The sequence below is a fragment of the Mustela lutreola genome, chromosome 12, assembly GCF_030435805.1.
Source record: "Mustela lutreola isolate mMusLut2 chromosome 12, mMusLut2.pri, whole genome shotgun sequence".
NCBI classification, from domain to species: Eukaryota; Metazoa; Chordata; class Mammalia; order Carnivora; family Mustelidae; genus Mustela; species Mustela lutreola.
The window spans coordinates 95,952,979-95,970,914 of record NC_081301.1 but is presented as its reverse complement, the minus strand read 5'-3'; the positions used below and the strand labels follow the sequence as shown (position 1 = coordinate 95,970,914).

General features: G+C 40.2%; 2 protein-coding genes across 4 annotated transcripts in view; one reads left to right on the top strand and one right to left on the bottom strand.

The window, feature by feature from the left end:
- Nucleotides 1–17,936, bottom strand: part of CENPP (centromere protein P) — a 228,456-nt gene that overhangs the window by 130,283 nt on the left and 80,237 nt on the right. The gene's annotated exons all lie outside the window — the stretch shown is intronic.
- OMD (osteomodulin) lies at nucleotides 1,359–11,649 on the top strand. Of its 2 annotated transcripts, XM_059141091.1 has the most exons (4): nucleotides 1,359–1,633; nucleotides 6,264–6,349; nucleotides 6,705–7,658; nucleotides 8,870–11,649. In XM_059141091.1, exons 3-4 carry the CDS (start codon nucleotides 6,719–6,721, stop codon nucleotides 9,175–9,177), a joined length of 1,248 nt encoding a protein of 415 aa, XP_058997074.1. In that variant the 5' UTR covers nucleotides 1,359–1,633; nucleotides 6,264–6,349; nucleotides 6,705–6,718; the 3' UTR covers nucleotides 9,178–11,649. The 2 variants fall into 2 exon arrangements, with proteins under 2 accessions (XP_058997074.1, XP_058997073.1); XM_059141090.1 differs by lacking the exon at nucleotides 6,264–6,349 and having other exon boundaries at nucleotides 1,360–1,633.

Here is a 17,936-nt window from a genome sequence, read left to right as displayed (position 1 = left end):
CATGTTTCACATACCAGTGCCTCAAATAATAGGTGAGATTTTTATAGCACTGCCAAGCATCACTTGAAACACAGCATGCTTTTAAAAAACCTGAAGTATAATAAAATAAGCCCTGTGATTTCTTTGTAAAAATCTAATGGTAAACACTGAGGACACAAGAACAAATTCTGGGATTCACTTTACCTTATTAGTTTGTACAAACTTTAAAGAGTCTTCCAAAGCATGAACTCAAGGTTCACTGCCAAGAAATACAAGTTAATTCTCTGTTTAAAATTTTTTAAAAAACCACACTAGTTAAAAAAATGTAGCATTTAAGCAGTTAACCACTACTCCTCAGGAAAACAATTCAGTGAAAAGAGATTTTTTACATCTACAAAATAAAGGCAAGTTCCTAATGGCATCTTAATTAATACTACAAAATTATTTTTTGTACTAACATAAAGAGGCAAATCAGAGATCTACCTTCTGAGTGCAAGACACTAAATTCCATCACCAGATTAATTTTTTTTTAAGATTTTATTTATTTATTTGACAGATCACAAGTAGGCAGAGAGGCAGGCAGAGAGAGAGAAGGGAGGAAGCAGGCTCCCCACTGAGCAGAGAGCCCTACTCAGGGCTTGATCCCAGGATCTTGAGATCATGACCCGAGCCGAAGGCAGAGGCTTTAACCCACTGAGTCACCCAGGCGCCCCGTCACCAGATTAATTTTTATTTCAAAGGTTTTAGCAGGCATTCTAGTGCACAGATTTGGGAGGAAAAAGAGGACAGTGATAGGGAACAGAAAAGAAGGTATAATTCTCTGTGTGGAAAAGTTATATATTTAATCTGTGTCACTAATGACAAATCCCTTTGTTTAAAAAGTAAACTAGAGGGGTGCCAGGGTGGCTCAATTGGTAAGGAACTGACTTTGGGTTGGCTCAGGTCATGATCTCAGGGTCCTGGGATCGAGGTTGTAGGGCTCCTTGCTTCCTTGTTCAGAGCGAAGCCTGCTTCTCCCTCTCCTTCTGCTTGTGCTCTCTCTCAAATAAATAAAATCTTAAAAAAAAAAAAAGTAAAGTAGACATGCAATGCTGTATGTTTCTAATCTTGGTTGCTTGTCTTCATAAAGGAAAGCCCTGGTGTGATGTGAGGTTTCTGACAAGGGACATTTCAAGACCACTCTTGAGTTCCACCTTAAATTGTTGAGACACTGAGCTCCAAGTTACAGGGGACCTTAATTTGGAGAATTCTTTGGCATGAAAATGAAAATAAAAACAGTAATCAGTACATGCTGTTTCATTTAGTTCTGTTTGCCTTTCATATTAGAGGAAATTCTTGCCACACCTCAAACCAAAATTAAGGGGAAAAGAAAGGGAAGTAAGCCACATAAATCTGACCAACAGCACAAGCATCTCAATTTGAATCCACAAAGTTTTGGATAATGAAAAGAAATACATAATCTTAATTCAACCCAAGTGTTTTCCAAGCAGATTATATTTGCTTAAATTGCTACAGTAATTCAAGGACAGCCCTGTCTGGACACACAGTTACTGTGGATTTTTAAGAGACTCAGTTAAAGAATTTAGGAATATCTGATTCAATTTACAGGATTTGCAAATTCATCAACCCCTGAAAACTAAAGCAAACTTAACAGGTATGATGATAAACTAATTTTCAATTGTTTTTAAAGAAACTGTTCCTACTATTAAAACTTTTTAAGTATAATTTGATTTGTTTAACATTAAAATAGATCATAAAAGCACAAAATTTGGAAGTAATATCTGATAAATCTTCATTAAAATTTGATTAGCAAAAATATTCAGAGAAAGTAGATTTAAATTTTCTAACTTAAGATTTGCCCAATAAATAATCTTTGTTTAGATTTATTTTTAATTAAGAATGAAAGATTTTTACGTTAATGGCATCACTGTCTCCTCTCTCACTCTCAACTTTAAATGACAAAACTGGCAAATGTCTGTGAGCCATACATCTGGGCAGGTTGACAGATTCTGCTTGTAGGGAAGAAGGATCTTTGTATTGATTTCAATAGAAATTTTCTTAAGCTTTCTCTGGTGACCAAATCCTTGACAGTAACATATTTTTGCTTTCATTTGACTCTTTCTGGAAGGGAAGATGTGACTGCTCTATCTGGTACTAAATGAAACAGTTCCTTGGGTTTCAGTTAAGATTTAAATGTAGTATGGCTAAAAATAATTTTGAAACTTTCTTATTTTTAGTAGTAAAAGTCTTACTTTCTTAGGCCTTGGGTGTAAAACAGGATGTAAACTACTTTATTTACAGAGTTAAATTTAAAACCGCTTCGGAAAGAAATTTAAGTCTATTCTAATACTCTGGTTTCTTATATCCTAGTTTCTGTGGTAAATCAATAAAATAACTGAGTCTTTAACAAAATGCAATAAGGCTTTCCAATTACTTTAAGCTTTCCAGAACAAAGTTCAATCTCATTTTAATTAGAACTTCCTTATGAAAGCACAAGTGCTTTTTCCCAACTAAGAGAGATGTTATAACATAGAAGCATTTATAGCTATGATATGAAAAATTCACATTAATGGATAGTTTTAAAAATCGGTAATATATATTTCCCATTGCTTTAAAGATTCTGTTCACATCTGTTACTTTTCTATTACTCTGTAATGGGAATAGCATGCTGTGACCGGACACCACTGGAGATAACAGCCATGTTCTCTGTGACTGTGTCCATTTAGAGAAAACGACTGCGGCAAAATAATACCTAGAAATAACCAGCATTAGTAGTGACAAGCATCGCTAACAGGATGCAATCTGTAATTTATTAATCCAGTCATCCATTCAACAAATGTTTGAGCACTTACACACTGTGCATTGTACTATATTCTGCCAGAAATTAGGTCAGGAAGTGGGAGACTGACAGTGAGTGTACTGTTTTGCTATGAGCAATTCTATAGGGAATGAGGCATAAATTGTAGAACATGAAAGGCAAAAGTAATAAAAATGTGCTTTGTAAATGGCTAGGAAGAGATCAGTTGAATGGAAAATTTGGGTAAAAAGAAGTCATAACAGGGAAACTCACCAGAGATGAAGTTGATGACTAAGATGAATAGGAAATAATGGGCCTCTGGATGGAGACAGGGTTGATTTCAAACCAGAAAACGGGACTTGGTCAAAAGGAAGAGGGATCAGGCTGGGCTGCAGAGCCAAGGTCCTTAGAGGACGATTCAGAAGAGAAACTGTCCTTAGGGAAAGCCTATCTTCATAGGTGGCCAAGAGGACTAAAAGCAGCCAACACTCAAGAATCCCTTTATTCTCAGAGAGACCCCATAATGAGGTCTTGATCCCAAGTCAAAGGGACGCATTTAAGTGCCGGATCGAAAGTATCACCCAGCTCCCATTTTTCCCAGTATGTTTCTCATAATTGTTAATTAGAGTCAAGACTTTCATTCTCAAATGTAAGGTTACTGATTGATTATTGCTATTGTTCTTAATACAAGGATGAAATTCAGAGCTCTGATAAGCAATGCTCATTTCAAAGTTTGTGTAACAGTCAGCTTCCAAGACCCGCTCCATGCCTGACCTCCCCCCGCCCTCGCAGCGGCATGCCTCTGCCCTGCTTCTACGTATACCTTTGTGAGACACAGCAAACTTACAGTAGAACCCTGTGGTTCAATGAGACTGAAGTGAAGTATGACATGTACTTCAAAAAGTTAATATGCTCCACTATAATAAGTACCATAAAACACACAAATTTAACACATAAAGTATTATCAACTAGTGAGTAAAATGTATAGGATATTCTACACCCATTCCTGCTAATCTCCCAAGATCTGGAGCAAATGATACTACAAAGACTTCCCCATCTGCCTGAGGCAGGGTTAAGCCACTGTACCCATGGCACTGAGGTCTAGGCGGGAAACATTATTTCCCTTTGTCTGAGAATATGGTTTGCCATGTTGGGTCTCTCCCATAAACCGTATGCTCTTTACGGAGAGGACCACATCTTCATATCTTCATCTCTGTGTTCCTCACCAAAGACAGTGCCTCACACCCAGAAGTAACTGCAGTCTAAACTCCACCAAAGTTTAACTACTAATATCTGTAAGGTGGTTGACTAGCCAGGTTCACACACAACCTCTAGCACAGGTCACTAAGGCAGCAGACCCAATTGGAGCTTTCCAGCACCCTGAGTTAGCCAGAACTGAACACTGCCCTTCGGGGTGAGATGATCTCCCTGCAGGACTTTCTCCTACTTCACCCACCAACAATTTAGTGTGAAGGTCGGGGCTCAGCTACTGTAATGGATTAAATCAGGTGTTCACTCCCTGAGTGCAACTCCACAGGTCAGAATTCAGGCCCTCTAGATCCTGGTCTGGATTAGCTATGACAGTCGTATTTTACTCCTTCAATAGCTAACCACTATTTCCCAAGCACCCTACTCTTCATTGCTTACATGTTTTGGTCATCTCTTCTGTCTGGAAATCTTCCTGGTCTTCCTCTTTGAGAACCCTAACATTCTTCAAAATCTAGGTCAAATGTCACATCCTCTATGAATCCCACGGATATGAAGGAAAGGAACAGTGCAGCAGTCTACTGAGATTTGTAAAACAATTGCTTTAAAAGATCAAACCATTGCTATTTTGACATATTCTGTAGATAGGGATGAGATTAAATATAACAAAACACAATATGAGTAAATCATTGTTTTGTTTGATCCTATCCTCTTGGTTTAAAAAAAAAAAAATGGCGGCAGCAAGGTGGTCATTCCAAACTGGTGGGAAATGAGACTTTTTAGAGGCGTCTAGGAGCAAGGGAAAAGGAATGCAGTAAGGACATGTCCTTGAGCAGCAATGAGTGGTCACAAATTTCGAGTGACATCAGCTGGTGTGGTCAGTTTTCTCTCCACTTGCTCTGCTTCATGAGTCAGGCTGCATGTAGATGGACAATTGTAGGAACAGGGATGGAGGTTACCAGAAGAACAAGAGGATGAAAGGGGCCAGAGGATCAGGGACCTGAGCAAACAAGTGACAATGGTGATGGGCCATGGGGTCCAGGCCACAGAGAGGAACTGAGTACATTGGGAGGTATGAATAAAGGGCAGTGAAAACACAGTGGGTTCCCCATATTTACGTCCTTCTGAAATTGAGGAATTACTACAGCTGGAGCTACTCCGTGGAGTAAGTTATAAAGACAAGTCGCGGTGTGAAAAAGCTGCACCCTTGTAATGACAAGGCCCACGCTCTGGGTGCACAGGAGGGAAGAAAAGATCAAGGGTCCCTGACTCTACTTAAATATCAACTCCAAATCCCACATTAACACATAATTACATTCCATACATTTATAGTTCTTGATAAGAATATAAAAAAGAACCTAAGATGTTAGGGTCTAAGGCAGACTTTGTCAAATGGGGTCTGTTATAGACAATGATTTAGATAACTATTTTTTCAATTATCCCAATGATGAAAAATAGTTTGTACCACTCTAACGACTAATGGGATAGAGAAAAGTCAGTTCATGACACACAGGGACATGTTACATTAATTCTCAGGAAACCCTGAATGAGAGAGGTAGAGAAAAATACCTGCAGAATCAAAGAGGTAAGATTCTTTTTTTTTTTTTTTTCCTTCCTTTTAACCTTTATCTAAATAACAAACTTATCCATCTGGATCACTTTCTAACCTGCAAAGCACTTTTACATGCATATCTCCCTTGACTGTCACAACCACCAGTTGAGATAAGCTAGGAAACAATTACATTTCTCATTTTCATGAGGAGGCAAGAGGCAGGCATGTTAAGTGGCTTGACTGTCCTAATTGACAGGTGGGAAATGAAGGTCTTCAGGCTCCTCATCCAGTAGACCAGAACTACAACTTCAAGTTAATGGTCTTTCTCAAGCTGAGTACTCCTCCCATGAAATGCACCCCTTACACACCTTCCTCCTCCCTGTACTGTGTGCATCTTTCTGACTCTCCACCAGACTTCAACTCCTGGTAGACAAGACAGTGTGCTTTCAGTATCTGTCTAGGACTTAACTCAAAAAATTAGTGGAAAGAAAGAAAATGTATAGAATAACCTACTAAAAGCTCAAAGTTTGTAGACAGTAAATATTGCATGTATTTGGTATTTGAGTCAAGTGGAGTCAGAGACAAAATAATTGGATTCTGGAAACGGTTTCATGGGGGAAAACTGGAAGTCATGGTTAGACTTGGCCAGAAACACTAAGAGGAAAGATGAGAGCTATTTTGAATATCTCAACCTCTTACGTAAAAAGGAATGTTTCATGTTCTTTCAAGGGCAGAAAAGAGCATCGAAAAAAAGAAGCTGCAGTGGGAAAATACTGGTTAATATTAACTAAAACCAAGAGCGTCTCCTCTCATAGGTAAGGACCATCACTGAAGGGACCATATAGTGGAACACTCAGATTTTTAGTGAAGAGGTTGAGAGTTCATGTTATCATTGTAAATCTATAGGAAGCAAGACAAACTTGGATTCCCTTCAAAGATGGGTATGTAGTCTGGTTCAGTGCAAAATGTGACTTAAAAAAAAAAAATACCACCTTATTGGTACTTAAACATTAATTTTGATTTGAGCATTGCCCATTTATTCTGGATTGTTTTATATATTTCAATACAGATACAGATATTATGCACTTTATGTAACTGTTAATTTACACAAAAATTCTTCTAGGATTTACTGACTTTTCCCACAATATATTTGCTTTCTCCTTAAAATAGGACAAAAAAGGAACATGGGCTTTTTAAGTCTAGCACATGTCCTTTTCTTCTTTTTTGGAGTCAAAGTATATTGCCAATATGAAAATTATCAATGGGATGAAGATTATGATCAAGACCCAGATGATGTCTACCAACCGGAATTCCAATTTCACCAAAATGAGGACTTTCAAGTTCCTTTTCATCAGTATATGTTAGGCTGTGCCTCTGAATGCTTCTGTCCACCCAATTTTCCATCATCAATGTATTGTGACAATCGCAAACTCAAGACTATCCCACGTGTCCCAGCACACATACAGCAGGTCTACCTTCAATTCAATGAAATTGAGGCTGTGACTGCGAATTCATTCATCAATGCAACTCATCTCAAAGAAATCAACCTCAGCCACAACAAAATTACATCTCAAAAGATTGATCATGGTGTGTTTGCTAAGTTGTCAAATCTACTACAACTTCACCTACAGCATAACAAGTTAGAAGAATTTCCATTTCCTCTCCCTAAGTCTTTGGAGAGACTTCTTCTTGGCTATAATGAGATCTCCAGATTGCAGACAAATGCCATGGATGGGCTAGTAAACTTGACAATGCTTGATCTCTGTTACAATCATCTCGAGGATTCCATGTTACAAGAAAACGTACTTGCCAAAATGGAAAAATTAATGCAGCTAAACCTATGTAATAACAGATTAGAGTCAATGCCTCCTGGTCTGCCTTCTTCACTTATGTACCTCTCTTTGGAAAATAATTCAATTTCTGCTATACCAGAAAATTACTTCAAAAAACTTCCCAAACTCCAGGCTCTACGAGTGTCACACAACAAACTACAAGATATCCCACATAATATTTTTAATCTTCCCAACCTTATAGAGCTCAATGTTGGACACAACAAACTGAAGCAAGCATTCTATATTCCAAGAAATTTACAACACCTATACCTAGAAAATAATGAAATTGAAAGTATGTAAAATTTCATTATCTTTTTTAAATACAAGAATAGTATGCTGACCTTTTCATTATTTTTTTTGAAATTTTTATTTACTTATTTGAGAGAGGGGGGTAGCAGAGAAGCAGGGACATCGAGAGAGGGAACACAAGTACAGGGAGTGGAAGAGGGAGAAGCAGGCTTCCTGCTGAGCAAGGAGCCCAACATGGGGTTTGATCCCAGGACTCCAATACCATGACCTGAGCTGAAAGCAGATTCTTAACTGACTGAACCGCCCAGGCACTCCTAAAGAATAAATCTTTTTTTAAAAACATCTATGCTTTACACATTGCTGAAAATAGTTGACTTGAAGTAGCTAGGAAAATGGACAAAGCTAGCCTCAGAAAGGTGTGCTATAAAAGTTTATAGCCTTGGGGCGCCTGGGTGGCTCAGTGGGTTAAGCTTCTGCCTTTGGCTCAGCTCATGGTCTCACGGTGGGATCAAGCCCCGCATTGCGCTCTCTGCTCAGCAGGAAGCCTGCTTCCCGCCCCCCCTCTGCCTGCCTCTCTGCCTACATGTGATCTCTCTCTGTCAAATAAATAAATTAAATTTTTAAAAAATAATAAAAGTTTATATTCTTTTCTTTTAATGATTTTATTTATCTATTTGAGAGAGAGAGAGAATGCACAAATCGGGAGCAGGAGAGCTTAACCGACTGAGCCACCCAGGCACCCAAGTTTATAGTCTTTTCTATGAAGTGTTATCACTTTGAACACTGACAAGTAGTACTGTAGAGTATCTGAAAAAATAGGAGCTTCCTGAGTAGTTGGGACTAAAGGTGTTTTTTACTTTGTTATTTTTGAGATTACTTATACTATGAATTTATTACATAACAAATAATTAAATAGCCAAAAGAGCCACCATTTTTTCAAGTTTTAATTCCACTACAGTTAGCACACAGTGCTGTGTTAGTTCCAGATCTACAATACGGTGATTCAGCTTTTCCATCCATCATCCAGTGCTCATCAGGACAGATGCGCTCTGAAAGCCATCATTTACTTTGAGAACATATAATTCATCTGTAGTTTCATTTTATTCATTTTATTATTTGATTACTGTAAAAACTAATTAAACCTAATTCTACCTATAAGAATTTTAATAAGACTGTATCTCATATTTTAATAAATTCCAATGTAGGATTCTAGATGTAATGCAGCAGGATTAATCTTTAATTTGTATTTTTCAGATATCAATGTTACAGTGATGTGTCCGTCTGTTGATCCACTGTATTACCACCACTTAACGTACATCCGTATGGACCAAAATAAGCTGAAAGAGCCAATAAGCTCATACGTTTCCCTCTGTTTTCCTAATTTACACACTATTTATTATGGTGAGCAAAGAAGCGCTAATGGGCAAACAATACAACTGAAGACTCAAGTTTTCAAGAGATTTCCGGATGATCCTGATAGTGAAGAACAGGAAGATCACCAAGAAGGTCCAGAACAAGAAGAAACAGAAGAAAACATTGACCCTCACTATTACGGAAGTTAAGAATGGCAAGAAACTATATAGGTCTACATTTATGATTGTATACAATGGTATTATTCAGTATTGATTGAACTAAACATGGAAGCTCACAGTAATATATCTAGAATCATGCATTAGTAGAAGATCAGACTGAATTTAAGTTGTTGGTAACACTTGCATCATTACACAGTATTCAAACTTACTTAAAATTACACAAGTCTTTAGAAATATAAATTAGAATGACATGGGAATAAAAAACTAAACTTTAAAAATAACAGTATTATCAGGCTGAGGAGAAAAGAAAGTATGCCATCTCTAGTGATATTAACTGTTCTAAGAGTGACGAAAACAGCAGCACTAGAAGCCAAGAACTGGAAGAGGCCAGGGCTGAGATGCCCGGGCTTATGTTCATGTAACGGGCAGCCATTCACTCAGGAGTCCATTATTTTCTTTGACCTGATCTCCAGAAAAGCTTTCACATTTGTATGTGAATTCTTATCACCATGACATCCACCTCCCTGGCCCTACCACTGAGAGCAAGAGAGGATGCTTCTGATTTTCAAAAGAGGCCATTCTGCTATGGATCCAAGACTTGTAGTTTCACAAAATCAACTGGTCTTTGCTTTTCTCTCAGAGCACCAGAGCCACACAATTCTAAAACATGTATTTGGATAACTAAAAAGACAAACAAACAAACAAACAAACAAAAACACTAAATTGTCTCATCACAATCATATTTTAGCAGATTTCAGCAACTGTCCAAAACAATCTGTCTTCCATTTTAGCGGGGATCAATGTTTCTATAGTAAACTCACTAGGGAAAGTTTTTGTTGTTATTGTAGCTACACAGAGATTCACCAATAAATAACTGCTTTGCTCACATGGTTAGTTTAGCACACAACAGTTTACCAGCATTATTAAAACACTTCCATTTTCCTAGCACGATAGAGTAGAAACACATATGAGCTTCAGCTCGTATTTATTTAATTAGTGTTAAAGCTGAACAGAGTTCCTTTACAATTTAGACAAGCTTTGCTACCTTCTTTAAAACCTTAGACACACCTATTATTTAACCTGTCATTTTGAAGTATTTTAAGTACGCCTTGTAAAGAAGATGATGGAAGTGCTATGATGAGCTCTTCTGACTTATCAGCTGACATTTCAGAGTTCCTCAGGAGAGGAAGAAACAGAGATGGGGAGACCTACACGGGGAACCCGAACCATAAATGTTCATAATGTGGACAACAGGCCAGGCCCACTTTTTGGCTGTTAAAACTTTAGGAGTTTTCAAGTGGTGAGTCTTTATTTTGCTGGAGATAAAGTGGAAAATGAAGCTCCTAATGATCTTTATTTCTTTCATTAAATTATTAGCATTTAGCAGAAACAGAACACCCACCTGTCCCAAAGGAATGGCTCAATTCAGAATGAACACAAATAACACTCCATTCATTCATTTAATTAACATTCATCAAGGCATTTGGTGTGTAGGGCTTAGCAATAAGGGCAAGAAACAGAATGTATGTGCACTTGTGATACCTCAAGATACAACGGTGAGGGTAGCAGAGCTAAATTCTAGTAATGTGGACAAAGCACACTTCCAAAAGAGGTTAAAAAAAAAAAATTAAGGCCCACTTCATATTGGAAAATACTATGCGTGTTTCAGGAGATAAAAGAGATACAACTATTTCTAACCTAAAATAATTTAGAAACTAAAGAGAGGCCATCAGGGAAATGCCCATGAAAATCCTAAGAGACACTTCCACAGTCACTGGGAGGGCTCGAACCAAGAAGACAAGACCCAGAACAGATGTTATTAGCAGGAGGCAGAGAGAGTAGGGCTCTCACACACTACTGGTGGGATATCCAGTGGTGCAGCTGTTTTGTAAAGCAGTCTGGCAGTTCAGAATTTAGTCACTTAGGATGCAGCCATTCCACTGCTAAATATAATACTCAAGAGAACTAAACACAGATGTTCACACAGAAATATGTCAGCAAATGTTCAGAGCAGCACTATCTACTAACAGCCGAAAAGTGGAAAGCACCCAAATGCCCATCAGCTGGTGAATGGATAAATAAAATGAGGTAAAAACACACAACAGAGTATTACTTAGCCGAGAGAAGAAATGAAGTACTGAAATGTTATGCTACCATGCAGATGAGCCAGGAAAACATCTCCCAAGGAGAAAACTCCATCACAGAAGACTGTATAACAGTATGACTTCATTTAAATGAAATGCTCAGAACATGCAAATCTATAAAGACAGAAAGATTCCTGGTTGCCTGGGGCTGCGGGAGGGGAAAAGGCTAAGTGGGGAGTGACTGTCAATGAGCAGAGGCTCTGTTTTTGGAGGGAATGAAAATGTTCTAAAACTGATTGTGGTGATGGCTGTGTAAATCTAAAAATACCAAAAATTATTGAATCATAGATTTTAAAAGGGTGAACTATAGGAGGTATGAATTGTCTCAATAAAGCTGTTAATGAAAAACTTAAAATAATATCAACTCATTCCTTTTTTTAAATTAATTTATTTATTTATATGTCAGATCACAAGTAGGCAGAGAGGCAGGCAGAGAGAGGGAGGAAGCAGTCTCCCCGTTCAGCAGAAAGCCCAATGCAGAGCTTGATCCCAGGACCCTGGGATCATGACCTGAGCCGAAGGCAAATGCTTAACCCACCAAACAACCCAGACGCCCCTAAAATCAACTCATTCTAACACAAGAAATACAATGCTAACGTGGCGGTACTATAAATGACAACAGGAGCACAGATAAATATCCAGACTTTATTTCAGATCAGGACGCAGTGAAGTAGCTCAAGGTTTCCAGAAGAGGTGGTTCCCTGACGTGTCGGTAACAACTGATGCCAGGAGTGGAGAAACAAGCTCCCGAGCTGAGATGAATACACAGATATGTCATTACTTCCTTCACCTCTTGCACAGTTTAAAAAAAAAAAACAAAACTTCCAATATTCAGAATTCTGGAGCTTCTATTTTTTATCCTCCTAAATTGATTTTTAAAAATCCTCAGAGAACAGGCTTTGTGAGGAATAAAACTGCACAATTCAGCAACTGAAAACAAGTTATGTGGAATGTGATAAAACCTGCAGAAGTCGGACTTGAGACTCCTAAGCCAGATGCCAGAGTAAGGGGCAGAACTCTGAAGCCCCTCTTCCCACATTCCTTCAAGGAAGCTGGTTCTCTTAGAGCTACTGAAAGGATAAAGAGAATTCATATGTGTGACAGAGCGCTGAACAGTGTGCATGCCAGTCCCCGGTACCCAGTGAGCAGTAAGTAGACCTTGAGGATAGCCAACCTAGCAGCCTGCAGGATCTGTGTGCCCCCAGATGTCAGACCTGGGTGTGTTCTCAGGGACACTAGGAAAGAGCCAGCATCTCCGTGGGTTCCTTCCAAGATTCTTTTTGTATAAAAGACAAGTGAACAAGTTTCTACCAATGGTTTTCTTAGGGAGAGAGTAGAGGGTACTTAAGTCCCCAAACACACATATTCCAGGTCACCATTTGCCAGTTCAGCTTTCCAGAGCACCCTTTGACAGCCTGCCAGGGCAGAGAACACAGCTCCCCCCCCCCCCGCCACCCCTCACTGGGCACCACACCCTGCCTGGCTCCTCCAGCCTAATTGGAATGGGTCAACTCCACTCTACGCCTCCCTCCAAAGGGGTGTGTGTGTAAATGGCTCATCCTGCTGCAGGCCTCAATGAGGCGGAAGGTTAACAACCGTGTTTTGCTACTTGAAAATGGTCCTGAGGAACTCATACCCACCCCAAGTATTTCTCATTAAAGAACAAAAATGAAACCCAGTGCTTTCCTTAAGAAAAAACTGAAGAATAAAGTACTTCTTTAAGTGGCACATCAAGATTGCACAATTATAGGGGTGCCTGGGTGGCTCAGTGGGTTAATGCCTCTGCCTTCCGCTCAGGTCGTGGTCCCAGAGTCCTGGGATTGGGCCCCGCATCGGGCTCCCTGCTCAGCGGAGAGCCTGCTTCCCTTCCTCTCTGCCTACTTGTGATCTGTCAAGTGGATAAATAGAATCTTAAAAAAAAAAAAAAAAGATTGCACAATTATCTACCACATCTACAGACAAAACCTGTTGATCTGATATTTACAACAGAGGAAAAAATGAAAATTCATCTATTTTCTCATTACACTTAAAAGCATTAGTTAGCTACTAGGCTGAACTGTATTTGTGATCACTGACAAACCCAAATCACTCCATGAACCACGTTTAGTTAACAAACAAGAGTATAATATACGATCAGCTTTTAGAAAAGACATAAAAATAAAGGATATCTCATAAATTTGCTCACAATAAAACTGGTTGAGAATGTTAGGCTTGTGGTTACGTATTACCTGAAACACTCCACATTTTCTCTTTATTCCTCTGGTTGGGACCACTAAACTGAAGTGCAGATGTGTGCATATCATGTAACACATTTAACCAACTCCAAGAGGGGAAAAACAGAAGAAATAAACCTTGTCTCTCCTTCATACTTTTACTGTTGCAAAGAATTCATAGGACCCAAAGGACGGCTAGAACTGAAATCCTGGTTTCCTGATTCCAAATCCATTTTTTCTCCCTAATTCTTGGAAATAAAGTATAACAGCAGTTGGAAACAAAATTAAATGATAACAGCAAAAAAATCCCTAAACTTTCTTATATGTCCCAAATTCCTAGATAAATATAACTATGTATAGCAAGTAAATACCCCAGTCTCATGGAAATTACATGGAACTTGCATTACTTTACAGGCTTAGTTAGGCTGCCAATTCACTATATGGGGATTTATGTACTATTTGGAAAAAATAACAAGTACAGTAAGTTTTTAACATGAATCCTTCTTCTCATCAGGTCAAAACTCCTCCCACATTAAATTTCATCCTTCAGTCTGGGAGATCAAATCTTTGATCTATGAAATCAAATACTCTGACCTCATCTTTACCTCACCTGACCACATGACTAGGCTTCAGCCGTAAGAAGATTTGAGATGAAGATCAACTCTCAGACTTTCCATAAAATCCTAGAATGTTGCCTAAAATATATCTAGTAACCTAGTAAATATCTAGTAACTCAATGATTCTCAGTGTGGTGGCAGTTTTGCCCTCCAGGGTGTGATACTATGATTTATAAGAAAGATATTTTAGGTCTTCACATTTATGGTTCCTGGCTCACAATTCCCAAAACCCCTAAACTTAGAAGAGCACTTAAGGTGTCTTTTGTCATATTAATGCAGATGATGTTGGAGCCCCACTAAAGGGGGGGTGGCTGGCTGCCAGGAGGACCAAGCAAGGCCACCTGAAATCTTGGCAGAGGGGAAGGAAGGGGCTGGAGGTTGAATTGGTCAATGGCCAACGACTTAGTTAATTAGGACTACATATGGAAGCCTCATAAACACCCAGAAGGACAGGTTTGGGGGGCTTCCAGCTGAACAGGAGGAGATGCCAGAATTGGGGTATACCTGAAGCTCTGTGCCTTCCCTAGACCCTGCCCTATGCATCCTTTCAACTCGCTGTGGATTCAGATCCTTTGTCACAACCTTTAATAAACTGGTAAACGTAAATGTTTGGCACTTCCAAAGCTGGAGTGCTGGTAAGGACAATTCTCTGTGCAATGGTTCTTTGTGGAGCCTAAAATGGGGCGTATGGCAAGAACCTGCGAGCGCCTCCCAGTGCTGACTGTAGGAACTCTGGACCAGAGAATTAACATTTGAGGGGCTTTACTAACCTGCTGTTGGACATATTAATTGAAGCCATCCCTAGGACTGAAGGACATAAAAGGGTCTTGATGGTCTAGGATGGTGCTGGACAAATTTGCTAATGGGGGTGGCAGTGCCTGCGGAATGCAAGGACGAGATTCTTACAAGCAGGGAACCTCTCTCCCCAGCCCCGCAGGGCTGATTCTGGAGCTGCACAAGGAGCTGCTGGACTCTACTGTCCACACTGTCATGTGGACAGTGCCCTACGGACAGCTCTCTACCAACAACAAAGAGTTGTTTTATGGATAGCAGATCCAAGGTGAAGGGACAACATCCTGTCTGGAAGGCCACCAATGTGAATGAAGATTACAAAAACAGATCCCCGTGGTATGCTGAACCGCATGCTGTTTTCCTAGCAGTGACGGAGGAATGGAAGAATGTTAAGAGCCCCTCTGTGTGGGTTTTTACTGACTCACAGGCAGTGACCAACAGCCCGGCCATATGGTCAGGCAAGAGGATAATGGGATCTTGGCCTATTAAAGGAATGTCCTTATGGGGCACAGTCCTATGGAAATAATTGTGGGTATTAATGTCGGACAGGTCAATACCCACCAGAAAACCTGCCTTCCAGTTTGGGAGGATGAGTGGATCCAACATGCATCTATCCCCACATGCTCCCTAGAAAAGGCCACTTGGGCCCATGAAAGTGTGTGTTGGTGGTGGTGAGGGAGTGCTGCAGCCGTGTTGAGATGGGCTGAAGCTAGAATCTCCTGCACCTTCTGAGATACAAAATGCCAACACGATCTGTTCTGGCAACGAGAGAGACAGAGACTACAGGCGGCTGTGTGGCAGAGACCCTGGGGGGAAGGTCCTGAATGTGGCTGGCAACTCAGACTCATGTCAGGGGGTTATACAGCGGTCCTGACAGGAAGAGCTACTAACTGGAGTGGGCTTTGCAGACCTGGTAACAGATGCAAACGCTCAGAGAGAGATACAGAAAATGAGAGCAGAAGATATTCCACAGCCAACTGTCATCTCCTCAGACCAAGGAACTCACGTAATGTCCAACAGCCAACACGAGGAATGACTGAGAGAAAGAGTTTCATAGAGAACTGGAATGAGCAATTAAAACACTGGTTTTCTAAAACAGGGGGAGATAAAAAAGGAAGGGCTGGCTTATACCTTCACAAGTGTGTTCACACTCAACGTGAGTGGGGCTGAAGAAGCGTCCCCACTGGATACAGTCCCGTGTCTTCTGGCGGGTCTGGGAGCCCAGGGGAGAAAGGGCCTGTGTTCTCTCTTCCCCACATCACCTCAGCTTTTTCTTTCTCCCCTCGCAGATGCAGCCGTCACCGGACCAGGACTGTAACTACACAGGCTGGAAGCAGGGGTGATTCCATGTTTTCAGGCTTTCTGTCAAAATTCCCAGGGCAACTTGGCAAAAGTGAGGCTAACAGTGAGTATAGCCACACTGCCTGGTGACAAGGATGCACCCCCAGTTCTGCATCTGTGTCATTCACCTAAACAGAAGCGGACTGAGGGGGGACGGACTCGCTACAAGAGCACTGCTGCCTGTAACCCAGACCAGCCCAGCGGCCGGGCCTAACAGCCCTTCCCGAAATGGGAAAGTCTGGGTACAAATGCAGAGAACAAAACGTAGTAGGTAAAAGTAACGGAATGAATGAGTAGGTTATGTAATGAGGGAAATCCAGTATTACACGGACACCTGCAGAGAGGCTCAGAGCAGCTCAATCATATCAGATGCCTGAAAGGGTGAAGCCTTATGTTACCAAGACCACTCCTGCTTTTAGAACCTGACCAGAAAGCACAGATGCCTGCAAACCTGAGTGATCTCACCCTGGGAGCTGTTTTCATAAGATACGATAGTGGACTGAAGAGTTATTACTGACGGAATGGCATTCTGGTTGTGCATCAGTAACTTTAGACTTTTAGCATTGTTTGGCTATAAGGAATCTGTGTTCAAGAACCAGGGGATGGACTGCTGTACTGTGATTTATAAGAAGTATGTGTTTGGTCATTCAAAGGGACAATGTCCAGAAAATACTGGTTGTCATAGCTGATGCGGGTTAGTGGTGGAGGAATGCTACTGGCATCTAGTGGGCAGAGAGTGGGGATGCTACAAAATGTCCTAAGTTGCACAGGACAGCCCCCACCACAAAGGATTATCTACACCAAGATCTCAGTGGTGCTGAGGCTGAAAAGCTCTGTAGTGACTAGATTCTAGCCCAGCAGATAAAGACACTGAGGTCCGCAGAAGTTAACTTGTTCAAGGTCACTGCCAACCACGGAAGTGCTCCAGCGGAGGAATGGAGTCTGAGTGCATTTGCCTGCACTCCTGGCAGAAAACTGGGTGTCGAGTAAACTTACTTTATGGATGAACACCAATAAAACTGTACTCGCCGGTCATGAATTCCCAAGGAAAGACGTTATACTTCACAGTATAATTTTCCGTGAAAATAACAAAGGATCACACTGTGTGTGTCATTAGTAAAACACTGAATCTCTGGGATTCTCTACATCTGATGTTTAACATCTATCCTGTTCACTTCTCAACACACCTGCCACACTGTGTCAAATAGATCAGTATTTGCTGTTTCATTATTAGACGTGCAAAAACTCTATAAAGTTTTTATCATATCCTTAAAGCCATAAAATTGACAATTTATATCAGCCCAAACCAGAAAATACCACAAGTAAATGTAAAATAATTCACATTCAAATAAAATCATGAGCATTCACATCTTAGTTTTTCCAATCTTCAATTTGAAAGACCCTAAAGATAATTTTGAGTAGAAAAGAGAATAAATTGGTATTCTTTTCTGTTTTGTAATAAAATATTTATCCATACCCATATTTGTTGGATTTTTAGTACAGAGGAGGAAGAAATGTTACCTTGAGTGCTGAGAGCACCAAAGAGTGAAAAAACGAAAGTGAATCTTTACAATGATCATATAGTTATCTAAAATACCATTTAAGGGGCGCCTGGGTGGCTCAGTGGATTAAGCCACTGCCTTCGGCTCAGGTCATGATCTCAGTGTCCTGGGATCGAGCCC